This window comes from Poromitra crassiceps (genome assembly GCF_964638095.1).
Source record: "Poromitra crassiceps genome assembly, chromosome: 18".
Lineage (NCBI taxonomy): Eukaryota > Metazoa > Chordata > Actinopteri > Beryciformes > Melamphaidae > Poromitra > Poromitra crassiceps.
The window spans coordinates 17957063-17984796 of record NC_139636.1 but is presented as its reverse complement, the minus strand read 5'-3'; the positions used below and the strand labels follow the sequence as shown (position 1 = coordinate 17984796).

Here is a 27734-nt window from a genome sequence, read left to right as displayed (position 1 = left end):
TTTACTAGTTGTTACTGGTATCATTGTCAATACTGCCACTACTGTGCACCCCGGTCTCTCTCAACCAAGATAGACGCCCACCAAGAGCCAGGTCTCCTCAAAGCTTCTTCCTCATTAACGTTTTTTTCCCCTTGCTGCCATCACTAAGCACATGCTCTTGTTGGGAAATTGTTTCAATTGCCACATGACCTGCAGTAAAATCACCAAGTACTCACTCAATGGTTTCAATTGTTGGGTCTAAAATAAAGAGCGGTATTTTACCTGCTCCATTTGTAAACCATCTCGAGATAACTCATGATTTGGCGCTATATAAATAAAATGGAATGTTATCATTTTTTTATATTATTACTGTTCCGAAATTATGACCAAATGAACCTTCAGTCTTTCCCCTTTTCTTCCTATTATGCTATCAGTGTATCAGTAGTCTAATAAGACAGTAGCACTGCTCCACCTTGTGGCCTGCTTACTGCACTGCATCTCTCTCTATTCAAAGATAAATCCAGGATACAATTAATCAGTGATTCAATACATATTTCTTTTTTATTTTTCAGTGTTTTAATAAAAAAACAAAAAGAAAAAAAAAACATACTGGACTTAGCCAGTATCTGCTCCCGTTGGCTATACTGTGGTTTTCCCAGAGAATCGTCTAGTACCAAGTCTATTTACACCACATCCAGAAGGGCAAAAGAAAGAGGAATCTACCCAATGCTATCCCAGGTTCTCCTAACAAAATAAAACGTCACATACTATCACCTCACCTTTCAGATTTAATGCAATTGATAAAGAAAAGGATACTCTCTATAATACTCTCTATATAAAGTAATGCATATACATTTCTCCTTTACAATAAATTAGTACAGGCACATTCTCCTACAGTTGACTCGGTAGTTTAGGTCCCTGTAATACGGGTTTAAAAAAATCATTCTGTGACAAGACATTTAAGGTTATTTCAACTCATCACACCACACAGAAAAGGCAAAAAAAAAGGGGGGGAGGCAAAAAATTTTTTGGTTTCGTGTGAATGATGCACTTTAGGCAATTTAAACATTGATAGCATCTGAAAGTATACAATTATATAGATTTTATATAAATATGTACAAAAAGAAAAGCCAGTAAAAACATTCAGGTAAAAAAAAGACACCCACCCACACACACACACACCCACACACACAAACAAAACATGTTAATGCCAAAGAGAGGAAGCTTGAGAACTCAATAACTTACAAAACTGTAAAAAATGAACTGAAATAAAAACAAATATGTTCAATACAGTATGCATGTTTGTTTTTTCATACTCCGCTGCACATCATGCTCATTAAGAGTGGAGACTGCAGGAAAATAGATAGCACCAGCAGAGAAACCAGGTGGCACCTTTAGGCTGGAGATATACTTGCTGTTGGCTATGCGTTCGCGTGTAGTCATAGAAAATTAGCGAGCACTAGATAGCTTAGCACAATGAATGGCAGTCAATGGTACTGGAAGCGCACCACTTCCAGCAGCACAGCTAAAAACAGTGTGTAAATGACATTGGTGCACATCACAGCAGCATGGAGGTTTGTTTTTGCTCATGTTAACGGGCATAGGCTAGCCAGTACCATTGCCTACCATTCATTGTGCTAAGCTAACTAGCGCACGCAGAGAAGAGCATCTATCATCTCGTCTTACTATCAGGAAGATGGCAATTAGGCAAATCTCCGAAAATGTTGCCATGTTCCTTTAACGCTACGTGTACGCTGCCTCCAAACGGACACAGGATACGCGAGGCTGCCATCATGCACAGGTGAACGTGTAGTTAAAAGAAAGTATATCTCCGCCCTTAGTGCCAACATGAATCGCCTCCAACAGTATAAATATCTGGAACGTGAACCCGCTGTACCAAAAACTAACCGATAATCTGAATAAATTAGTGTGGGGCCTTGTACAGGATATTTACAGGGAAAAAACACACAGACGGGGGCTGCTGGGGGTGGATGGGTGGAGGTGGGGTAATCATGGCAGTGGGAGTTGCAGCAGTCTTGCAGCACATGTAAGGAGGTCAGAGGTCAACCTCTGGCACATTCATCAGGTTAGACCCGTGACTTTTTCCCCCAAAGTCGGTCCTTGTATGTGATTAGGATTTTTTTCCTTATTTTCTTTTAGCACCCGCTAACCAAGTTGCTTGAGTTTCAGTTGCATAGCTCTTTAACAAAATGTCAATGAAATGCGATTGAGATGCGTCCCAAGCTACAGTATTTAAAAAATACAAAGGTGTGGGGGAGGAAGGGGGGGGGGGGGGGGGGGTCTTCTTCCCTTGCTCGAATCACTCCCAATCAGGTGGAAGAATAATGGTAAACATGACGAGTGCTGCGTGCATGTAGTATGTGAGTCTGTTGTGCGTACAAGGCAGAAATACTCAGACTGTTACTGTTGTGGTATCAAGTAAACGAAAGGAGCTGAAGGGACAAAGGGGGAGGTGGGGCTTCAGAGGGAGGAGGCGGGGCTTCAGTCCTTGTTCCCGGCCCGCTCCAGGTGGCTCATGGCTCGATTGAAGGCGTCCCGCACAGCTTTCCGGATGCCGGAGGAACGGCCCTCCGTCAGCTTGATTTTGTCAACCGTCTTGTGCGTCCCAAAGGGAGCCATCTTGGACCTAGGAAGCCATTGCCTGAGGAGAGAAACGCTTTAAGATTAGCATGCGACGATGATTTAGGTCAAAGCTGAAACCATGCTGTTGATAATTTAGTGGCTTAAAGCCCCGCTCCAGTCAGTGTTACTACCTGTTTAATGGTTAATGTTCTTTTTCAAACACTCTGATGGCACTGGTAGTCACGCTATTTGCGTAAGCTGGCCGGCTAGAAACAGTATTCACGGACATACTTCTGCAAGGAATCACAGCATTGCTAGCTGACAAACGGATTTCAAAACTGATTGCACAATTGAAATGAGCGTGACTGATATTTTAGAGCCAGCTAGTGTTTCGGTCACTCAAGTCATCGTTTTGAGCTCTACGTAGCTTAGTACAGCAGTATGAGCGTAGCTAACAGCTATCTATCTAGTTAACATACTAGCTTGTCCTGAGTTTGAATTGACTTGTCATACGTGTATCTTAACATTTTGAACTTGAGCACAAAAATAAGTTATTTGTCAAAAAAATATTTGGCAAACAGTGTGGCTAATCAACATTGTCAGGCCAGGACAAGACAAGAAAAAATATCTTAAAATTGTCAAAATAGACTGGAGGGGGGGCTTCAACCAGTCTGACTGCCATTTGAAGAAGGCAATGTTCTGGGGTACTTCAACAACACAATGCTAATCGTTTTCAACATGGAAAATGATCCTACCTCTACACCACCCACAAACACCCCTCGAACCCAGATTCTCTACGACCTCCCTTTCCCTATCTATGGCCCATTTACCCAGCCCCTTCCCTCACCACATCCCCCTTCCAACCCCGACTCTCGACCTTCCTATCCCTAGCCCCCCCCCACACACACACACAGCATACTTGCAGTATTTGCTGCAGCTAATGGGGATCCTAATATACTAAACTAAACCACCCACTTGGCCCTCGCCATCCCCAACCAATGTTAGATCGATCCAATTTCACGTGATCAACAAAATTATTTTTAGGACCCCCTTAAAAACGAGATGAGATCTCAAGGGGTTTCCCCAAATGAATAAACTTGTATCATCATCTTAACGATCGATTATCGATCAACGATTAATCATGCCCATCCCTATTTGTGACGAGACAGGTATAGCTTCCTCATCGACAAGTGACGGCAAAGACTGACCCAACATCAGTATTTGAAGGGTTGGGAGTGAGAACGGGTTGGTCTCTCAGCGAAACTTTTTTATAGACAGACGGATTCACCAGCGTCCATTCAGCCAATCAGAAGTGTTCCTACGTTTGTTCTGTAGAAGCCAGCGGTGAACACAGATGACGGTTCGACGAAAAAACAAAGAGAAGACAGAGAAAGCCTGGTGGAGCGTTGGGATGACTGAAGGTTTTCAGATCAGTTTCTGATTGAATTTATACTGTAGTCTGTTTCTACTGTTTTCTATCAAGTAGCTCTGTTAATTATGTGCAAAGCTTCCTGTTCTTCTGCCTCGATCTGACGGATCAATGTGGCTGCCAGCAGATGAAAATCAAGTTCAATTTGTTTCTGAAATACTGTCAATTCTTTAAATGAAACCCATGTGCTCAAATCGCTAGCAGCCACATATGTTCTGTAATCCAGTTGCTGATTTGAGATAGTCGATTGCTACTGGTAACACTACTGTTGCAGCAAAGGGTGGGAGGATACAGCCATGCCATCACATGACTGGCAGGTGCAACCAACACCGTGCCAGGAAAATGAGCCAACTGTGGACACTACTGGTCAGCTGTTCTCTAGACGCACAAAGTGAAAGGCCTTCCAGTGTGAGTTATGGATGGCGGCTTCGCTCAGATGAAAACGGAATGTGACGGGGGTTTCCTCACCAGCTGCGCTTGCTGTCGAAGAAGTGGACGAGGAAGAGTTTCTCGGCGGACTTGTACTGCATCTGCTCTCCGACCCTGAGAACGCCCGGCGGGGCTCGAGGCAACGACACCCCGTTGTGCTGACACCCCTTCTTCGCCGTTTTGGGGTCCATGATCTGTGAGGGACAAAAAGCCAGAGGGACGAGAGAGGACTGAGTGAGGCGGCCTGGACGGGATGAAGCAGGATGAGTATCCTGGTGATGGCGCTGCCACAAGCTCACAACGGGTCGGACAGAAGCCCGCACTCAAACACATGGCATGCACGCCCGAGTCCAGCCCGAACGCTCTAAGCGGTCCGACGGACTCCGCAACACGCACACAAGCAGTCCACGACTCGCTAGCCTAAAGTCCTGCATGGGTGTGAGCACAAAACACGAGCTACACCACTTACAATGAGAGAAATGTAATGGGTCATGATGAACAGAGACGGCCAAGGGGTCTCGAGGTACACGTGCGCACACTCACTCACCAAGGCAGGGTAGGAAGGATATCCACTACATTTTGCCCAAACTAGCTTAAGAGGTTCCAGAACAAATGGTGAGGCACTAGTGGGCATCCATACATTTCCGCTGCCAACCGCTATGGGAGCAGGAATAACGACAAGCAAGTTATGGGGGGTTCACTGCAACAGACAGAGAGTACAACTAGTCTAAAATAATAAGAGCCATGCATTCAAGACAGGGGATGACATCGACACTCACACAGGCCTAAGATAAGACATACAGAGTAGGCCTGCACGATATGAGGAAAATCTGCGATGTGCGATAACATTGTTCAATATAGCGATGACGATACGACTTGCGATAAATAAACAAATATTAAAGTATGCATATTAGTTATACAATTCCTATGTCTTTCTGCTTTAATAATGCGAACATACCCAAACATAGCCTATGCCCACTGAATAAAGAAATGAAATACACACTGACTCTAGCTGAAACTACACACAGCGTGTTTGGGCTTTGGCAGAGGGGCGGAGCGCACTGTTGCAAGGGAAAGGTGTACGCTGGATTTACAACACAAGACAAAATGATCAGATGCGGAGTGGGAATGCATGACGCATGTAAATTAAACCACTTTTGTTATTCATTGCGTTTCAGGCAGTCTTTGCGATGTGTTTATTGTGCATGTTCATATTGTGATGACGATGAAAATACGATTAATTGTGCAGCCCTAATACAGACACAATATGCACACACACTGGCACAGTAGCAGAAGAGACAGTATCCAGTTTTAATCTGCATTATGATATCAGTAGTATTGTGGGTGTAAAGAGCACTCTGTTGTTAGTGGCAGGTAAGGAAGGATGAGCTGATGAATTATGCAAAGGAAATAGCTGCACAATTACAACCAAAATGATTATTTTGCTCGATTTTGTGATCACGGTCGCTAGTCTTGATTTGGGGAATAATTTACCGCAAAACCTCAATTAATAGCCCGTTTATTTACCAAAATGTGTAGCCAGACCCCGTGTCTATATGGGACCTGCGGCAATTTGGGACCTGCGTTTAATTCTTTTTGCATACAATTCTTGATCAGCAAAGAGTATCAAGTAAAAAGTATCAAATTGTTTATTTAAACCAGTATGTATAGTACTTGGATAAAAATACAGTATAGAGATCTGGTTTGACCGTGCCACCTGCTATTTGAGTTAGGGCTGAACTTAAAGCAGCTACGAGCAAGATTTTCGATTGTTATTAAACAGCATAATTAGAATATTGATGCATCACATCTTACCTATAATAGTAGCTGAGACCAAAGCCGTGTGAATTGGAGATTGCTCTCTTGATGATTACAGAGTCTGTAACCTCGCGTCACCAGGCTCTTCTCTGCGAATAGAGTCTGGTCTGTCTACCGGCGGGCCGGATAAACCCGGAAGTGAAACAAAATGGTTTCAACCGTTTCGCTCTGCCTAGCAACAGACCATAAACACGGAGAACGCCATGCAGGGGCTTGCTACTCTCGCGAACATCTCTCGTTATATTCTAACAGTTTGTTTGGAAGTTATTTTGTTATTTTGTGGTTATGGCCAAAGTGGCTGCCGCAAACCGTTTCATTTCACTTCCTGATCTGCCCTGGCCGCAGACAGACTAATCGTCAAGACAACACTGGCCGATTCACTCGGGGTTCAAGCGAGACTACTCGGCGTTGGTCTTGTCTACTATTAGAGGTAAGATGTGATGCATCAATATTAAATTTAGACTGTTTAATAACAATCGAAAATCTTACTCGTAGCTGCTTTAAGACTTCCCAATTTTGTCAGCAGGCAGAGAGAAGACCTGACCAGTCAAAACGGACAACATGCCATGTCAATGTTGGTAACGCACATGTAGATGACATTTCTTGCTGATGGTATATACTGTATATTTTTTTAGATTTTTACTGGAGCTGCGCACGACTGCCCCGCTCACCTGATGCAATCTTAGCTGCTTTGGTGAACTCTCCGTTCTCGATGCAGGTGATTAGATTACTTTTATCATCCACAGTGCTCCGCCGCGCCGCCACCGGCCTCCCCTTGCCACTTTTTGGCATGATGACGGTGCTGAAAGAGACCAGGAGAAAGCTAAGTATCACTTAGCCTACAGAGGCAGACAGGGGTCACACTGAGCTAGCCTGCTTAAAACCAACCTGAACGCGATTTCACATTCGGTGTCAGTCTGGACTCAAAGCCGTCCAGTCTCTTCAGTGGGCGGGAGTACTTGGCTTGACAGACAACTAATTCAGCCAATCAGCGTCGCAAAATCCAGTGCTTCAGCCAATCAGCATCGGATCCAGTCGAATCCAAATCCTCGGCTGGTACATACTCTTCTTCTTGTCTAATTGTTATTGGGTCCATTTCTACAATAACTGCACTTACAGCTGTGTAAACTCTTCAAAAGTGAACGTTACTGCTCGTTGCTTTGGGAGCCGCCATCACCGTTTTGCCAGCACCCTGATTGCCCGCTTATGATGACAACTACGAGGCAGGTCCCTGATTAGCCGCTTACGATGACAACTACGAGGCAGGTCCCTGATTGGCCGCTTACGATGACAACTACGAGGCAGGTCCCTGATTGGCCGCTTACGATGACAACTACGAGGCAGGTCCCTGATTGGCCGATTACGATGACAACTACGAGGCAGGTCCCTGATCGGCCTATGGAGTTTGTCATTTCTGAAAACGCCTGCCCCGGGCTGGAGGCCAGACGGACCTGCAGAATGAAACACGTGGATGGTTCTACCAGGCTAGTACTGAGCAGTTCTCAGCAGTGAATCAGTGTAAATATGTGCTGTGCAGGCCCGGCGGGCCTCAGGAGTGTGAACCTACCTTGTGCTACAGAGGACGCTCCCGCTGGAGGAGATGCTGGACTCGGAGGCACAGCGGCGGCGGGGCTCCAGTAGCCGGGGAGCGTTATCCTCCACCACAAAGCCGTTGGCCAGCCCTGAACATTGACAGTAAAAGAGATGGACCCTGTGTGAGATGTCACCCATTGGTTTGTGGACTCACGTTTTGGAGTGTCTCCGTTTGGCTTTTTGGGTGCTGCCATCTTGGTTTTCAACCAGCTCGCGCAAGAGCGGGTTTTTTCCACAGAGCCCACTACTAGCTCCGCCCTGCTACTGGTCGGTGATCGGAGTGATGCAAGATCACTGGAGAAGTGACCTGTCATTCACGCCCCAAAACATATTCTGTTTTATCGTCTATTTTTGTCTAAACGGGTGAGTTATATAAAAAATTCATCCTCTGTGCAGTTGTCATGAAAGGTTAAAACAGTTTTCTTTTTTCCAGGCTGTAAACATGTTTATTTATGGAGTAAAGATGGGCATTTTAACATGGGTGAGGGCTATGGGACTGACTCGCTTTTGCAGCCTGCCTCAAGTGGCCATTTGAGGATCAGTTTTTGCGAATCCAGCATTGGCATCATTGATGATGGGGGGAGCTTTCTACTTCCGCATTGAGTCAAAGCGGAATTGTAACATTACTGTAACAGCGATCATAAAGGCAGTATCCACCTGTAAAAATAATTATGGGTACAAGGTTTAAGTGACCTGATTGTTGCAGCTTGCCATTTCCTAAAACGGTTGATTTGAAAACTCTGCAGGCACGATACACTTCCTTCTTTACCCTGGCAGAATTCCTCCCCCATAAACTAACATAACTTGGCCAATAAGTATGTAACATACAAAATAAAACAAACGGTAATGTCTTAATTTGATGTAGAATGCAGAGGACATATAACTGTTTAGTTAAACTCGCATTCCAGGAATATTGTATTTACTGCGCTGCTCTAAAATAACGCAGTTGGCTCGAGACTGTTTCGGCTTGGAACCCACTCGCTTTGCGCCAGAACACAATCGATTTGGGGGTGGAACACGCCAGGATTGGCCAACGCCAACGCCCAGAACTGTCAAATCAAATCATCGACAGAGACGCTATGGCCCGCCTCCCAGTATTTTCAGTGTATAAGAGTTAGATAGAGAACGTGACAAATATAGCCACGTTATGCTTATAAACAACAAACTAACGCTGGTGATCCATATGGGAAGTTAACAGTGTTACTCGAAATGGTTAAAAGTTACCGTATATCAATTTGGTCATTCAGTGGCGTTTTACAGCCATGTAACATAGCTAGCTAGCCGCTAACATTAGCCACAGTAGGCTGCGCACTGCGCTCTTAAAGGGATATTTATCAACGAGATTTTTGCCAAGCTGGTCCTGATTAGTGATTTGCTCCGTTCGACCAGACGGGTGTCAAGCTGTCAGCAACAAGGCTGGGAGGATCACACCCGAAGAAAAACGCATAGGCATCATGGCAGCCAGAAATAAGGTGGATAGATTATACCGGACATGTATTGGAAACATCTGGTAAGCTGCTCAACACTATTATTGTCTAGAAGTGCTAACCAGCTGGTTAGTGAGCTAGCAGCAGGTGATGTTATAAAAAATGCTATGTGGACACACAACAGAAGGGGTTGTGCTGGCACTACCGTGAGGACGTACCTGTGCCGAGGCGTTTGATGGGGGACTCCTCCTCCTCCTCCTCCTCCTCCTCTCCGTCGGCGCTGCTACTGCGGGTTCGTTTCCTGGGCATCAGCAGCGTCTCCAGCCGAGGGATCACCACCGACAGGAAGGTTTTGGTGCCCAGCGGTGAGGAGGAGACCGCCGATGCTTCCGCCATCTTGGGCAGCTTCTGCGGGCTCACGCTCTTGGACTTGCGGAAGAACACGTTGGTCCGTCGGTGGGCAGCGCCGGAGGCTTCGGAGAGCGTGGAGGCGGCCACGGCGCCGAGGGCACTGTCGGTGAGCAGCGGGTCCGGGGCGTGCCCGTTGGGAACGTCCGGGGGAACTGAGGTAGCTGTCTGGGGGTCGCCCTCGACCTCCATCGGGGTCTCGCCCGCGCCGGCTTTGACGGGCCTGAGAGGAGGCGGCTCTGAGTCGCTCTGTGAACTGCTGATCTGCGGCGGCGAGGTTAATGGCTCTAGCTTTGGTGGAGGTAAAGACTTTTCCTCTGTAAAAGGAGGAAACAGATGATATATTAGCAGGAATTACTTTAGCACAACCCCCGAAGCATACGACCAGTGTACAAGGAAACATTACAATAACAAAACGTCTGTGATCAGTTTGATGTGACGTCCTCTACCACACAGCAACTGATCGGTAGCCTGGGTGAACCCAGCCTTCAACGTGACGTCACAGACTATATCTATCTGTGGCATAGTTTCGTGACTGATAGTACATGAGGGTCACGTGGAGGCTGGGTTTACCCAGGCTAACTGATCAGAGCTAATAAAAATACGGCTCTTGCAGCTGGTACTACTACTCCTATTTCTTCTTAAATTCTTTCTTAATGTTTAGATAACCTTCCACCTATCCTAAAATTGCTGCAATGACATGGTAAGATTGTAAATTAAATTAAATTAATTAATTGAAATGTACATTTCAAACAATTACCGTAAATTCCGGACTATAAGCCGCGGCTTTTTTCCCGTTTTTTGGCCCCTGCGGCTTATATAACGGTGCGTCTTATCTATGGATTTTTTCAGAAAAAAAAAAAAAAAAAAAAAAAATCTCTCTTTTTTAGCACTCTTTCTAACTATAAATCCACTTCTGTTTTAATTTCCTCTCTTGCCCTCTTTTCACCACACCGCGGACACTGTGTGCACTGTAAAAATAAACAACGGTGGTGTTGTGTTATGTTGTTTTGTTGAAATGTTGTAATACGGTAAATGGGAGCTTCCTCAAACAGCCATCTCTTCCCGACAATCCCCTCTGTGCGTGACCACTTACATATGGTAATTACGGTAAGCAAACGGCCACTCGGGCAACAACTCCCTCCCCCAACTACCAGGAGAAAATCACAAACTTCGGCGAATTCACACAAAGGAAGATCAAGGAATATTCACAACAAGACGAGCAGTAGAAGCAACACTCTCACTTACCATGGGGAAGGTACGCAGAAATTCACACGAGGCAGCTTTCAAGTTGAAAGCAGTCAATCTCGCATTAAAAGAGAGCAGCCGCCGATCAAACAGAGCAGCCGCGCGTAACCTGGGCAAAAGGGACTGTCCGTCCGGGGGAGAACTACTGAACAACTCCCTCCCGACTATCAGGAGAAAATCACAAACTTCGGCGAATTCACACAAAGGAAGATCACGGAATATTATAGGAGTGTGAAAACATCCACAATTACCAACGGGTTCCAAAACGCTGGACTGCTGCGGGATGAAGAGGATGACGCCACGGGGACTGCCCCCTAGTCCGATACCTCACGAGTCCGATACCTCACGAGTCCGACACCTCATGGTTTTGGGTTAGGGTCTGGGGGAGGTTAGGTTTAGGCGTGGGGGTGGGAGAGGTTAGGTTTTGGGTTAGGGTCTGGGGGATGTTAGGTTTAGGCGTGGGGGTGGGAGAGGTTAGGTTTTGGGTTAGGGTCTGGGGGAAGTTAGCCTCTTTTTTCGGACTCGTGAGGTGTCGGACTCGTGAGGTATCGGACTCGTGCCATGGCACCTGAAGGAGAGAGGAGAGTGGTTGACGAAGCCACCCTGAACCTGTTCGTTTCCGACACTGAAGATGAGGACTTTGGTGGTTTCAGTACGCAGGAAGAAGAGGAAGACGAGGATTAGTGACTTGACTTCTCTGGTTACAGGTTTGCTGCACATATACGGTAGCCTATTGTTGTGTGATTTTGTCTGGGGATTAGTGACCTGACTTTTGTTTTGTTTTGTTGAAATGTTAATAAATGGGAGCTTCCCCAAACAGCGATCTCTTTCCCGACATTCCTCTCTGTGCACGAACCCTTTCATATGGTAATTAAACATCAAAACACCCGCGGCTTATAGTCCGGTGCGGCTTATAGAAGAAAAAAATAGTCAATTTTGGTCCCGCGGCTTATACACCGGTGCGTCTTATAGTCCGGAATTTACGGTAAGTTTCAAAGTATGAATTGTTTTGCTGACTGTATCTTACATTTTTATTATAGCTTAACATTAGGGCTAGGCAATATGGACAAAATAAAATTTTGCCATATTTTGACCAAATACCTTGGTATAGATACTGCGACAATATTGTAGGGATGACTATTGGTGCTTTAATCAAATATTTACACACAAAAGATCATCAGTCATGTGGATATAATGAAGTGGGTAAAGTAAAGGCAAATAATAGAACAGAAGTTGAGTAGGGTGTGTAACTCCCATGGGGCTGGCATTGAGACTATTAACTAACAGACCCAGAGCATGCAGTAACATAGTGTATCAGTGTAACTCTCATGGGGCTGGTATTGAGACTATTAACTAACAGACCCAGAGAGAGATCTGCAGCATGCAGTAACGTAGTGTATCAGTGTAACTCTCATGGGGCTGCCTGGCATTGAGACTTAACTAACAGACCCAGAGAGAGATCTGCAGCATGCAGTAACGTAGTGTATCAGTGTAACTCTCATGGGGCTGGCGTTGAGACTATTAACTAACAGACCCAGAGAGAGATCTGCAGCATGTAGTAACATAGTGTATCAGTGTAACTCTCATGGGGCTGGCATTGAGACTATTAACTAACAGACCCAGAGAGAGATCTGCAGCATGTAGTAACGTAGTGTATCAGTGTAACTCTCATGGGGCTGGCATTGAGACTATTAACTAACAGACCCAGAGAGAGATCTGCAGCATGCAGTAACGTAGTAGAGATGGGCGGGAGTACTCGGGTACTCGAGCACTCGTTCATAACGTCAGTATTCGAGTAACGTTTCTGCTGTTCGGGTACTCGCCCCACTCCCCACCCATTTAAAAATGGTCTAAGATCTACGCACGCATCGTCATGTGGATCTGGCAGCATGAACTGCACGGGCGTCAAGTCAGCCAGAATGTACAAGTACGTCATCCACTTTGTTGCTTTCAAAATAAAACGCTTATTGTAACGTAACCTTATTTATTTTGAGTAATGCGTTACAGCCACAGTTTCACGCCATATAACACCACAACGAGTATTTTGATACAAGGTTTCCTGCTTCATTCGTTGAAATACTTTTTCTCCTCCAACGTGCATCAATAAGCTATTTACTTTTGTTTAAGTAACATTATTTTGAAAGTTTTAACCGGAAGTTTTCCAGCTCATCCTGAAAATGGTGGCTGGAGATATGCTCCCGCACGCTTCTTCACAGCGCACGCCCGATAAAACTCATTCAAAACATTGCACTAGTTTACTGACTACACTGTCGTTTCCCATAACGTTAGTCACAAGAAATGTGGAGAAAGAATCACTTTTTGGGAGACAATCGCTTCATGGTGATCACTATTCAGCTGCAGCTGTAACGTTAATCACACTGGTCAGTTTTCACTTTTTGGCACAACACCGGACCTTGTAATCCGTGGATTTACGTTAGTGTAACAGTGATCATAAAGTAAAATGGATGATACTGGACAATAACCTGACATTGCTTGACAATGGACATGGAAATGCCTTCGCTTGTTTCACGTGTCTCCTCCAAAGCGCTAATGCCATCCGATCCATCCAACCATCGGAGATAGGCTACTGTCTGAGGTAGGCTTTAGATGTTAGCTTAGCGTCACCCAATATCAGTCAGTTCCTCTCCTGACAAAAAATGCTCCAGGTAGCGCTTTTTCCATGCAAAAATGCAAACGTTATGTGTGAACAGCCCCCCACACAGCAGATTACCCCTGCTCAGTCATTACCATAGTAATGACACAGACCCCCCCCCCCCCCCTGCGCGAGTGCTCGAGCACTCGTCCGTAATAGAAGGAGAGTACTCGACTATTTAAATTGCTTAAAATGCCCATCCCTATAACGTAGTGTATCAGTGTAACTCTCATGGGGCTGGCGTTGAGACTATTAACTAACTAACTACCTAACTAATGAAACTGTATGAAAACACCTGAAAACCACTGTGTACAAGCTGTAAAACAAGCTGGAATACAACTTCACTAATACTCCAGGAGTCCCAGGCCCAGAGTGAACCCGGGGAACAGTATGCACACCACGTACCCTCCTGTGGTGTGTGGGGCCTGGTCGGGGGTTGGGGTAGTGGTTTCTCTTGTGGCTGTGTGAGGGCCGGGCTGGGCTCCGGGGTTGGGATGAGCTCCGGGGCTGGGCTGAGCTCCGGGGCAGGGCTGGGCTCCGGGGCAGGGCTGGGCTCCGGGGCAGGGCTGGGCTCCAGGGCAGGGCTGGGCTCCGCGGCCGGGGGTTTAGGCAGGGACCTCTTGGGGGCCAGCTCTGCGCGGACCTCGGTGATGGTCTTTTTGAGCAGCTTGAGCCTCTTGCTGCGGGACGGGCTGTGCTTCATGGCCGTGCTCAGGTCCAGCTTCTCCAGCAGCTCCCTCAGCTGCTGCTCCAGGGGCATCTGCTGCCGCAAGGCTGGGCTCAGCAGGCGGTCCACTGCAGCAGAGAGAGAGAGAGAGAGAGAGGGGGGGGGGGGTCAACACCAGAGATACTATAGGCAACTATTAGTCGCATACTATTTCCAGAGTATATTCAGGATCAGGAATCCTGAAGTTAGATTCAATACCTTTTAACACATTTTTAAGCCTTTTTCAATCAATTTTATCAATCAGCGATGGGGGTGTAAATCACAAGTTTCATCACGATACGATATAAAGATTCTTTGGACAACGATACAATTTTTTTTTATATCACAAAGCCTGCCACGATACGATTTCGATTAAATTCAGGGGTCTGCGATCGATATGAGACATATGCTCATTTTAACACCAGCAGCACAACGGCTACAAAATGTAATACTTCAAATGATGATTATGACATTATAATACCTTTTAAGGGTCTTAATTTTCCCTAAATTGGTTTATCAACTTTTAATACCCTGTCCCTGCCAACTCCTCTATGTCGGCAAAACAATCCGCCAATTACGCATAACCGAACACAAGAGTGCCATATGCCGCTGTGACACCAAAGCCCCCCTGGTTGATCACTTTATTAAACATTCCCACAGCGACAGTGATCTCGCAGTTCTGGGCCATTGACTTGATCAAACCTCATCCGAGAGGCGGGGATATTGATAGAGTGCTCCTGCAGCGCGAGGCACGCTGGATCCATGCGCTGAATACAGCCGCACCAAATGGACTCAACGAGAACTTTGATCTGTCGTGTTTCCTTTAATATATATTGTGTGTCGATTCTCCCCTCACAGCACTTTGGACAGTGCCCAGCCCAATGTATCGTGATACATATCGTATCATGAGGGCCTTGCCCCAAACCCAATGTCCACCAGATGTGGTACGGCTCTGTGTGGCTCCAGTAAAACTGCCGGAATTGACTCTCTCGCCCAAGACACATGCGATACGGAAAAAATATGCACCTGTTCTATTTTTGTCGGATCATGTGTCTGAAAAGATTACATGGGTGTGAGTCTGTTCAGGCAGCTGTACGGAGCCATACCGCAGCCGGTGGACATAGGCCATTAGTCTTACCATGATCCCAGGAGAAAGGTGGAGGTGCCTCCAGCTTGGGCACCTCGGGGAGATGCATCCCGCTGGGGAAGTCGAAGCCGACTCGCTCTGCGTCCCTCCTGGCCTTCCTGATGATGGTGCCTCCGTGGTCCTGCATCCTCACCGCAGCCTTGTAGAAGAAGGTGTCCTTTGCATTGTACTTCATGCAGTTTGCGATGATGAGGTTGAAGTCGGCCTCGAACTCCTCCAGGCTCCTGTACTCGTGAGCGTCGATCCGCCTTCTCATGGTGGATAAGTCCATGGGCTTCTTGATGTGATCCAAGTAGTCGGGAACCTGGAGACAACAGCGAACAAGTCAGAGACAAGGAGCTAAAGACCCTTGAAACAAAACAATAATCTGTTGTTCCTCTGAAGAGAGAGGGAGGAACATCAACATAAAGCTATTATTTAAATAAAATTGTGTTGTGTTATAAGAGATTTAACGTCTAAAAGTCATAGTTAATATTTTTCTTGACCAGCCTTTGTCACATTATTTTGCACCACTATTCTGACTTTTTAACCTGCTTAAGAACCCTGTTGACAGCAAGAGAGGTTCATGTGGAAGACTGAATGTCTGAATTATTATTATTATTCATTTATTTTAGTCTGGCTTCATTGCATTAAGACCCCCTTCGCTCCAGTCAGTTGTTCTACCTGTTTACTGGTCTGTGTTCTACTTCAAACATTCTAATGTTTGCTGCTGTGTAGTCGCACGTCATCTGATTCTGGACCAAAGATCTTACATTGATAAGAACCGAAGGCTCGGGTACTCAAGCACTCGTTCATAACGTCAGTACTCGAGTAACATTTCTGCTCTTCGGGTACTCGCCCCACTCCCCACCCATTTAAAAATGGTCTAGAAGATCTACGCACGCATCGCGCGTCAAGTCAGCCAGAATGTACAAGTACGTCATCCGCTTTGTTGCTTTCAAAATAAAACGCTTATTGTAACGTAACCTTATTTATTTTGAGTAATGCGTTACAGCCACAGTTTCATGCCATATAACATCACAACGAGTATTTTGATACAAGGTTTGCTGCTTCATTCGTTGAAATACCTTTTCTCCTCCAACGTGCATCAATAAGCTATTTACTTTTGTTTAAGTAACATTATTTTGAAAGTTTTAACCGGAGGTTTTCCAGCTCATCCCGAAAATGGAGGCTGGAGATATTCTCTAAGAATGAGACGCACGCTTCTTCATAGCGCACGCCCGATAAAACTCATTCAAAACTTTGCACTAGTTTACTGACTACACTGTCGTTTCCCATAACGTTAGTCACAAGAGATGTGGAGAAAGAATCACTTTTTGGGAGACAATCGCTTCATGGTGATCACTATTCAGCTGCAGCTGTAACGTTAATCACACTGGTCAGTTTGCACTTTTTGGCAGAACACCGGACCTTGTAATCCGTGGATTTACGTTAGTGTAACAGTGATCATAAAGTAAAATGGATGATACTGGACAATAACCTGACATTGCTGGACAATGGACATGTATTGGAAATGCCTTCGCTTGTTTCACAACTTGTCTGCTCCAAAGCGCTAATGCCATCCATCCAACCATCGGAGATACTGTCTGAGGTAGGCTTTAGATGTTAGCTTAGCGTCCCCTATCACAGTCAGTCCTTCTCCTGACAAAAAATGCTCCAGGTAGCGCTTTTTCCATGCAAAAATGCAAACGTTATGTGTGAACAGCCGCATACACAGCAGATTTCCCCTGCTCAGTCATTACCATAGTAATCACACAGACCCCCCCCGCGCGCGCGCGCGCGCACGCGAGTACTCGAGCACTCGTTCATAATAGAAGGAGAGTATTTAAATTGCTTAAAATGCCCATCCCTAGTTGACAATTCAATATTAAATATTCTTTAATACAACTATTTGTTTAAAAAAGCAGCCTTCTGAGTACCTTTGCATAGTCAAATCGGTGCAGCATCAACATGGAAAATGTCTATTTTCATTCCAACTCAAAAAAATCATTATATCGGCCGCCTATTGGTATGCAGTGAATTTTCCCACCCTAAAGTCGGTATTAAAAAATCCCATATTGGTCGGGCTCTAGTAACACCTCCGCCTCATTTTGAGCCGGGAAAACCGCTGAATACCTTAAAGCCCACAGCGCAGTGGTGTGGCCATTCAGCCTTGGCACTTTAGGCAATGTTTGGGGGTACCTCAACAACACGCCTAATCGTTTTCAACATGGAAAATGGTCCTACCCCTAACCCACCCCACGAACACGACTCTCTAGGACATTCCTATCCCTAGCTATGGCCCCTTTTCCCTAGCCCCGCCCCTTTCCCTCACCACACCCCCTCCCACTCCCCCTACCCACCCCTCAAATCCCAACTCTCTCCGACCTATCCCCAGCTATGGCCCCTTTTACCTAGCATGGTAATGGAATTAGAGATGCTGCGATCGAGATTTTTCAATTCCGATCCGATTTCGATATTTTAGCTCAAAACCGATCCGATTCCGATCAAATTTCGATACCCGATTCGATACCGATTTCGATCCGATACCGATACAGCACATATTTAAGTCTCTCTATGCTGTCTGATAGCTAGCAGGCAACACACATTTTTAGGGTTAGGTATGTATGTGTGTGCTTTGGTAATATAGTATGTAAACGATTTAGTTCATCTAATTCATTTGATGTAAAACTAAAACATAACAATCAAATTAGGGCTGGGCGAGATGGATGATTTAATATTCCATAGCTCTGACCTAAGCAAATCTGACATCACTAGTGATATAATATTTTTTTTAGTAAAGTGTATCACTCAAGTCAATACAAAAAATAATGGCTTTTATAGAACCGAAAGCCTAGCTGCTTAGTCTGCAGATAAAACATAAAAAATTACATTTAGACTCTTATTGGCATGACGGCAACATAAGCGGTCTGAATTTTGCATGGGGCCAGTTCTATAGTGAGGCATGGAAAGCCTCACTATACGCCATCATATCTGTGTCGTTTCACTTTTGACTGAAAAATGATGCCTGTAGTCTAGATTAAAGAAAATACATGTAGCCTATGTGATGTTGACAATTATGTAGGCTATGTGCGCATTCGTTTTCCTTATAGATCATGAGTGCTCCGCAGCTAGCTACGTTAGCTTGCATGTAACGTTTAGCGTTAGTTGATTTTGGAGACACAAACCCTGGACGTTTCATTTTGAGTAGGCTAATGCATGAGGTTCTCTATGGTTTACGCCAGCTCTGGGAGTATGAAATGCTTTAAATGCGGGGGTTTTGGTCACAACAAGCTTGTGGAGCGCTGCCTTGCAACTAGATAGCCTAACCAGCTAGCTAACGTTAGCCATCATCACAACAGCTAACGTTACGTTAACGCCAAAACAAATCCGCTGCCTCATCCCCACGTTTGGTTTAGAGTAACGGCAGCTCAGACTTTCCCCTAATCTCAGAAACCTTGCGGGACATGTATTGCAAATTGCAATAGTGGTTGTTTTGTTATAATTTGAAACTGTCAAACTGGTGCGGACGCGTGATCTCGAATCGCACATAGGTTAAGGACGGGTGTGTCTGACGTTTTGGCCCTGGCCATCCTAGGCTCAACGCGGCCTCTTTGCTGCTGCTGCTGCATGCTGGATAGAAATCCTGGAGCGGAGTCATGGAATGGAGTGCTTATATCGGAGCCTTGGATCGGTCATTTTCGCTGGAATCCGATCCGATCCGATCCATGTTTTTTGGCTGATATCGCGCCGATATCCGATCACATGATCGGATCGCAGCATCTCTAAATGGAATGGACAGACATACAGTCATAGTGACCTCTGACAAAATCTAATTGGTACACCTTTCAGTCCAAGTCGACATTTGAACCAAATTGTAAGAAATTCCCTCAAGTTGTCCCTGAGGTATCGTGTTAACGAGCATGGAACGGACGGTCGTGAGCTCACAGTGACATTGAACTTTGACCACCAAAATCTAATCAGTTAATCCTTGAGTCCAAGTTGATGTTTGAGCCAAATTTGAATAAATTCCGTCAAGGCGTTGCCGAGATATTACTACATTAACGAACATCGAACGGACGGACAACCCAAAAACATAATGCCTCCCTCCACGGCTGTCGCCGACGGAGGCATACAACTCGTATAAATTCTCCTAAGCTGCTGCTGGTTCCAAGCTCTTGTGCTTGGATCAGTCCCCCAGGCGGTGCTGACCTCCTTGGTGCTGACGGGTTGGGTGAAGACGTGGTAGGAGTCTCTCTCCTGCAGCTGGCTCAGCACGGCTCTCAGCAGGATGTTGAAGGGAGCGAGCTGCACCTCCAGGGCCGACTGCTGCAGCTTCATCTGCGGGGAAACACACCATGTGTTCACATAGGTCTATGGAAACTAGGGCTGCAACTAATCCTTAGTTTCCATAGTAATTCCATTGTAAAGAAAATACATAAAATGCTTCTATACTGCTCACCTGGCATCATCCAAGTCTCCACAAGTCCTGAGATGCCAAGTTGACATGAAAAGAAATCTAGCCATATGCAGCTGGGAGCTCACTTCTATTTCTTCTAATAGCTTGGGCACCTGGCTCAGATTTCAGCTAAAAACAGGGTGTAAATGACATATTTTCAAGTCAACTTGGCATCTCAGGGCTTGTGGAGACTTGGATTATGCCAGGTGAGCAGTAGGGAAGCATTTTATGTATTTTTTTCTTTCTAACGTTTTTGCTCATGGCCCCCTTCACACTCAATTTCCAAACTGGGACCGCGCCGGCTGCATTCTATTACATGTAGTACATTGACTGTATGCAAGTACCTCATACAACCCCACATCAAAAAATCACAACTATCCTTTTTGTTTGGTTGAAGTGAAAACCTGCAGACTCTCTGCCCTGTGCGGCTCACGCTTTGAAACCCCCCATTTAGAGGCTCCTCTATTCCAAAACTCGGTTCAGTGGTAAAACAGAGGAAGACTTGCAGTGGTAGTAGGGCAGTCCCAGCGAGTCGACGTAATCGATGACGTCGACTACATAATTACGTCGACGCACGCTACGTGCATCGACGCGTCACAATCGTCACAAAACAAAAAAGATGTCAGCGATGGCCGGAGAAAGTAGTCATTTCTGCACCGCAGCGAACGTAACATTACACCATTTAACGGTGTTATTCGGTTGTTTAACGTTAACGTACATATTTCCGTTTGCTTTCACGGCCAACATGTAGAAAATTGATTAAACTGACGTTACAGACCATTGTTAGTCTGTTGCTGCTCACGTTAATTTACTGCGTGCATCATTTAACAGTGCTATTCGGCTGTTTACATTCTTCTGTTTGCGTTCACGGCCATGTAAGATGAGATCAAAAACTAACGTTACAGACCATTGTTACAGTCTGTGACTGTTAGTCTGTAAATCGTTTGTATTATTCATTTCCTTAGCCCCACACTGATGCAAACATACATTTGGCTGAGTTAGCTGCACAATGCACATTACTCCAGTGATTAAATAAATCCATGTCCTGTAAAAATACTGATCCTCCGTTAGGGAAAGGGTTCATACATACAGTGATAATCATGATGATGATCAATTTAATCTATGTGTCAGGTGGTCCAGTATTTTCGTGATGAGAGCAGGCAACTGACAAATATAGGCAGGCACTATCTATTATATATACACTGTATAAATACATACTGTATATATTGTAGAAAATGCTCCGTAATGGCCCACCATCAGGCCAGTTCTTGGGGCAATTGACGCCCACGAACCAAGACGCCCACGAAGCAATGATGACGTCATCACGATGTCAGAGTTCACCTCGTGAGGTCATCGGTGATGTCAGAGTTTCCCCCGTGAGGTCATCAGCGATGTCAGACGGTCTAGGCTGACTGTGATGGCAGATGTGACTTTATGAGGTCATCGATGATGCCATACCTCCCCGGACGTTGTGACATCACCAACGATGTCATACCTCGAATATGGGGGGGTATAAAAGGTGTTGTTCTGCTATGATATGTATGGTCCTGTTCCCTTTCTGCAACCTGTATGCCACTCTGCATACTGCTCCTGCCTGATATTCCAAATAAATTAGCCTGAAAGACATCTTTTTTTTTCCAAGTATGACATCAAAGAGCCACACCTCGGATTGACTATCACGGGTGGGTTCCTCGACTCTACCTCCTCTCTTTAAGGGTTAAGTTTCAGCAAGTTTAGAGGGTGGGTTCCTTGACTCTACCTCCTCTCTTTTTAGCTTCTCCCTCTTCCTGATGAGCTCCAGCAGCAGGCGGGTGCGCTCCAGGTCGTGACGTAAGCGGTGCCACTGCTTCAGCTGCTCCTTCGTCTCCAGCCGGCTGTCCTGCAAGCAACAATGTTCACAGAGGCATTGTCAGTTTGCATATTGCCGAGTATCAAAGTGGCAAGTGCTGGCCGTACAATCAATCAATCAATCAATACACACACTGCAGTGTCGACTACTGCAATGACTCCAAAGAGGGAAACGCGCGTGGTGCATCCTAAACAACGCTCTCGGGCATACAAATGAAGCTGCCTGTTGGACAGAATCCTTAAAGCTGCCCTCCAGTATTTTAGTCATTTTTAAGATATTTCATGGCTTGCTGGGTTTTTACCGGCTCAGGGTTTCCGTGCTGGACATTTAGTAGCGGCGGCCTGCCATGCATATCTTTAGCATGTAAAGTTGTATTTTTTTCTATTCAATCATGTTGAGAGCTGTTGATTAGGGATGGGCATTGCTAGAAAAAAAGACTAGTTGAAGATTCGCTGGGCCAAAGTCGACTTTTCGTAGATATTCGCCCACCCCTAAAAAACATGCAAGTCCAATTTTACATGGTCTCCCCTGATCGCTTGGTTTGACCAAGTAAAACCATTTTTATAAGGATTTAACGCAAGATCTATGGAAAAATGAATGGCAGATGAAATCTCATGGACAGGGAGAGGGAGTGACTTTGTTTGTCACCCTATCATCATTAGGCAGCCGTTAGCAATGTTAGCATTAGCGTAGCGCCGAGATGCCCCAGGGAACAGTAGACAGAATATCAGCTTTTTTTCATGCAGTAACAAGCCTTGAAACCTTTTCCTTGTGGCTGAGTGTTGCTGTAATATACACGTAATAATATAGTAATTAGAGGTCGACCGATTAATCGGCCGGCCGATTAATCGGCCGGCCGATTAATTGGGGCCGATTATTGGCATTTTTAATTAATCGGCATCGGCCTCCAAAAAAAAAAAAAAAAAAAAAATTTTTTTTTTTTTTTTTTGGGCAGGCCAGGCCAGGCCAGGCCACCGGGCATTTGCCCGATTATGCAGTCCGCCACTGAATGTGAGTCTTCTCATGCACCCATGAGCCTACTGTAACGTTACGTTTCCTCAGTCACCACCATCTTCTGCAAACACACTTCTCCCATCAAATGACAGCAAATCTAAACAGTTACATTATTATTATTGTTAATGTATAGAACAGTGCATGAATGAGTTATCTGACATACTGCTCTCTCGCTATAGCCTACCAGTCACTACTGAAATCTATACCGCATAACCCAATGTATTTTTCTATTTAATAAAAAGAATAATCAAAAACATGTTACTGTACTGGCTAAGATAACATCTTATATTAGATGTAGGCCTACAGTATAATGTTATATTCGATTTTCAATGTGCATGAATGGATAATGGAAATCTAGGCTACTAGATTTCTTTAAAAAAAAATACCAACAGAAGAATATTGCACATTTTTTGGGGGCGCTACCCACACGTTTAGCTGTGTGTTTCTCATTCCACGAATGCACAATCCTTACAAGTTGTACCCTGTTGTAAAGGTGACTAATCAGGCTTTCCAACTATATAAAATACAATACCAATTGGTATTATTAAAGGGGAGAAATAATCGAGCAAAATAACGTTTCCAAACTTTTTTTGAGGAGTTTATTTTAATCGTATTTTATCGAATGAAAAAAATAATAATAATCGGCATTATATATCGGCCATCGGCCGCCCTGCTCTCTAAAGATCGGCATCGGCATCGGCCATTGAAAAAGCAATATCGGTCGACCTCTAATAGTAATATAATATAGCCATTCTGCTCCAGTGCGCACTGCGCACCTCCTACGGCAACAACACATGGACAAACGTGTCTTTCTTCAAAGAGACAGGCGCCAGTAAAAAATAAAAAATAATTATTAAATAAACGATTTTCAATAATAAAAGTCGATCTTGATTAAAAAAAGACGATTATTCGAAAATTTCAAATTTGTTCTATTGGTTCACTATTACCGTATTTAGTGCAGCAGAGTGAGAGGTGTGGGAGCAGAAAGGTGTGGGGTTTCCCTGACAGGAGTGCAGCAGAGTGAGAGGTGTGTGAGCAGAAAGGTGTGGGGTTTCCATGACAGGAGTGCAGCAGAGTGAGAGGTGTGTGAGCAGAAAGGTGACAGGACTGACCGCGGTTGGCTTGACTTTGGGAGGCTGAGGGTTGGACTGCAGCCTCCGGATTAGCGGCACGTTGTTCCTGGCCTGTCGCTTCAGCACCCAGTAGCTCAGCACCCGCTCCACAAACGGCCGCTTCCTCTGAACAGACACCTGGTTCAGTATAGTGTCAAAACTGAGACAGCAAGAGACACAGACAGAGAGAGACAGACAGACAGACGTGTAAGATGTGTGTACGGTAGTTAAATACTTGTCATTTGCTGTTGTTATTCCATCATGGTATGATTCTAGATTCAATTGGAATTGAACAGAGAGAGAGACAGAGAGAGAGAGAGCAAGTGAGAGTGAGGGGCAGAGAGAGCGAGACAGAGACACACACACACACTAGGAGTGTGCGGTCGGAATCGATACAACATAGCATTGCAATATTTTGTGTGGCAATATATCATATCGCACAAATGCCAAGTATCGCGATATTTTATTATATAAATTGTCATGTGCATGCAACATTTATAACAGTTTTTTATTACCATGTTGGTCAATCTGTCTACTTTATTTTTATTGTAGCAAAATTGTCAAAATTACTGAAGTGAGATGAACAGACTGGAAACTTTATCTTAGATAAAACAGAGGTTGACAAGGTTTTCCTTTGGGGACATAATTTGCAGTAAAAAAAAGGGTAATAAATAGCAATATTTCGCATTATCGCAATACTCATTATATCGCAATACTATTGTATTGTGAGTTAAGTATTGTGATAATATCGTATCGTGGGGCATCTGGTGATTCCCACCCCAACACACACCTGTTGCAGCAAGCTTTAGTTTGGTATTGATCAGTAATTGACTTAAGTAGTGTGAGAAATGCATGCGGGGCCATTGGCCTTTTCCCTACCTTGAGGCTGTGATACTGGGACCGGAGTTGGCGGGCGTCTCTGGTTCTGGTTCTGGCTCTGGCTTCTGGCTCTGGCTCTCCACTCTTTTACTCCTCTTCCTCGGCCATCCTGTTAACCTCGACCTCCCTCTTTTCCCCGCTCTCTTGTGACACGCTCCGTTTTTCGGGTGCGCCTCGTCGTAGATGTTGAGCGGCCGCCTGTCGCAGCCGTCGGGCGTGTGCACGCAGCAGTAGGCTGTCTTTTTCACGGAGAAGGTCGCAAAGCCCGACTCCGTCAGCTCCTTGACCGGCTCCATCTTCATGTAGAGGCCGGCCTTCTGGGCACAGCTGACGTGGAAGGCGGTGTAACAGTTCACCTTGTGGCACTGGATGCAGGCCCCGGCGCCTTTCTCCTTACACAGGTAGCAGGTGAGCTTCCAGCGGGCAGGCGGGATGTTGCGGACGCCGTCGATGGGCTCGATGAAGACCGTGTCAGAGAAGCCCACCTCGGGGACCCACAGGGCGCACGCAACGTGGCCCCAGCGGTCGTCGTCCGTCTTCTTCAGCGCGCCTCCCCGGTTGGGGCAGAACACGCACTCCGCGGGCCGCGACGGACATTGCAGGCAGTGGCGGCACAGCCACTGGCCCTCGGGGATGTAGGGCACGCCGTAGCACTCCTGGTGCACGGCAATGTTGCACGAGTCGCAGAAGAGGATGACGTTGCTGTCAGCGCCGTCTCCGTCCATGCAGATGCAGCACACAGCATCCTCGTCCACCAGCGACTGCGGGTGGCTCTGGCCCTGGGTGGCAAAGTGCGACTCCTTCTCGAAGCGATCCATGAGGAACTCAAACAAGTTGTATGACACCTGGCTGATGCCCTCGCTCTTCCTCTTCTCGTTGAGCAGCTCCAGCCAGGCATAGTCCTCCTCGTCCATGTCATACTCCACCTCCTCGTCCAGCTCCTCCTCCGTCCTATCTGAGTATTTATAGTACGCCGCGTGCCTCCGAGGCACCACCGGTAGATTGTACTCCACTGTGCGGAACTTGGGTTCCAAGAGAGCGCTGCCACTCCCCTGGGTGCTGGTGGCGTGCAAGGCCGTCAGTGTGGCGTTCTTCTTCTGCTGATTGTTTTTGAGGCGCACAGAGCGCACCAGGACTTGTTGGGGCTTGTCGTTGTTCTCCTTGTTGCTGTTGCACTCGATTATCTCCTGGGCGACCGGGTCATCGTCCGCGATGACATCCATCTTGTCGTAAATACTGAGCCGATGCACGCGGCCGTCCACTTCCAGCTCCACCATGCGCTGAGCCTGGGCGTAAGTCAGGGTCTCCCGGTTGGGCGAAGGCTTGATAGGCGAGGACGCCCTCTGTGGCGTCACCACGCGGTGATATCGACCCTTTTTCCTCATCTTGAAGGTCTATATAACCCTGAAAAATCAAATTAATGTTGCAACAATGTAAATGATTCACTAATAGCTCATCTGTTGACCATTTATGTGCCATTTAGCTGAACCATGTTAAACAATAACCACCAGTTTGACTAGTTTTGTTAGATTGGACACGTTATATAGAACTTGCAGCAATCATTAACAGCCTTAACCTTGCCTTGGAGGAACATTGCTGTGCTCTTCTTAACATGTTTACACATAGATCCCATTACCTGACACATTAGCGGGCACATTACAATGTGGAATTGAATAAAACTATAAATTGCATCATAAAGCAGCCAGGTAAAGCACATATTATGGGGAAAGAATCAATAATTTCCCCGTTTCTGACAGCAGCCGTCAGAATATGTGACCACACACTGTAGGAGGCAACAAACACCCTCTGCCTTGCCCTAATCCCGACCATCTCAATCCTCATTCCTACATCTAACCAACCTAAAAACCCTGGAGGTCACAATGGGTCAACAAATACGGTGGAACACTGCTGTTGCTGCAAATCAGTTCTATCTTAGTAACTAAAACGACTGAGGAAAACTAGCTTTAGCTAACAACATTAGCATTTAGCAGACAGTTGAGTGACATGAAGTTGACCACCCCTCTACTGTGTAATGGCAACAAACGCATCATCCACTTGGCAGAACAATGACAACAAATGTAGCTAGCAAGGGCAGGGGGCGGAAACACCAGAACATAACGTACTGTGGAGTGGATGAATGAAACACATGTGCTGCTCCACACCTAGTGACATGAGCATCCACACAGCTCAGACGATTAACATAGCGTAGACTTGGTTTACTGTGTTTTAGTTGATTTTCATTAACATGAGCTAGTATTAGCCGCAGCTCTGGCTGTCGCCGCGGGCAGTTTGACAATGTGTTTGATAGCCAACGCTAGCTGGCGTTAAGTAGACTCCAGGCGTGTTTAATCAGAGTAAAGTTAAAGGCGTTTGCTTTTACTAGCAAACGCTTGTCCAAATATAAATACAACGGGAAGAAAGCTGTTTCCCATAAAAGAGCGGCCATTCTGGTGGCCAGCTAAGGCATGAGGACACTCCGTCCACAAAACTGGCTAACGCTAGCCAGCTAGCTAACCTGGGGGGGATATGGCGACCAACAACAAGAAACTGCCTCGATTGAGAAAGTGAGCATGTTGTTAAAACACTCCGTGGTGGCCCTGTGTTTCACACGGTGTGTGCTATAGCGGGTGGTGTGATTGTAGTGGTGGGGGTAAAGTGGAGCAGGCTTACCTCGGTGTTTTCCTGAAGTCGGCTTATAAAAATAGCGAGGCTTGCAAGCAATGGCGCTGTGGCCTGTCTGTGAAGGCTTCAGCCAATCCGATCAGGCTGCAGCTCACCTCACGGCTTTCAACGATATCGACGAGTATCCAGGGCGAAGGCGTCCGCTTCAAACTACACTCTGTTATCACCAGCAATATAGGTTAATATGACTGGACATGAATACACCTAACGTTATTTAGCACTGATAGAGCTCAGCGGCTGTCCGAGCCTAGCTTCTCTTCCCCCAACCAACAACAATGCGGTTGTGCGTGCGATTCGACGTTGCGGCGTGACGTCATCACGCACAAACGAAAACCGAGGA

At 45.8% G+C, this 27734-nt stretch overlaps 1 protein-coding gene across 2 annotated transcripts; it reads right to left on the bottom strand.

The window, feature by feature from the left end:
- Positions 1-1114: 1114 nt before the first annotated feature.
- On the bottom strand, positions 1115-27508 carry LOC310793279 (bromodomain-containing protein 1-like). Of its 2 annotated transcripts, XM_083655069.1 has the most exons (12): positions 27383-27508; positions 24713-26116; positions 23834-23993; positions 21618-21737; positions 19612-19740; positions 15412-15724; positions 13973-14362; positions 9477-9983; positions 7806-7920; positions 6910-7040; positions 4460-4614; positions 2494-2641 (listed from the first exon to the last, which is right to left on the bottom strand). In XM_083655069.1, exons 2-12 carry the CDS (start codon positions 26095-26097, stop codon positions 2627-2629), a joined length of 3420 nt encoding a protein of 1139 aa, XP_083511195.1. In that variant the 5' UTR covers positions 26098-26116; positions 27383-27508; the 3' UTR covers positions 2494-2626. The 2 variants fall into 2 exon arrangements, with proteins under 2 accessions (XP_083511196.1, XP_083511195.1); XM_083655070.1 differs by lacking the exon at positions 6910-7040 and having other exon boundaries at positions 1115-2641.
- Positions 27509-27734: the final 226 nt, after the last annotated feature.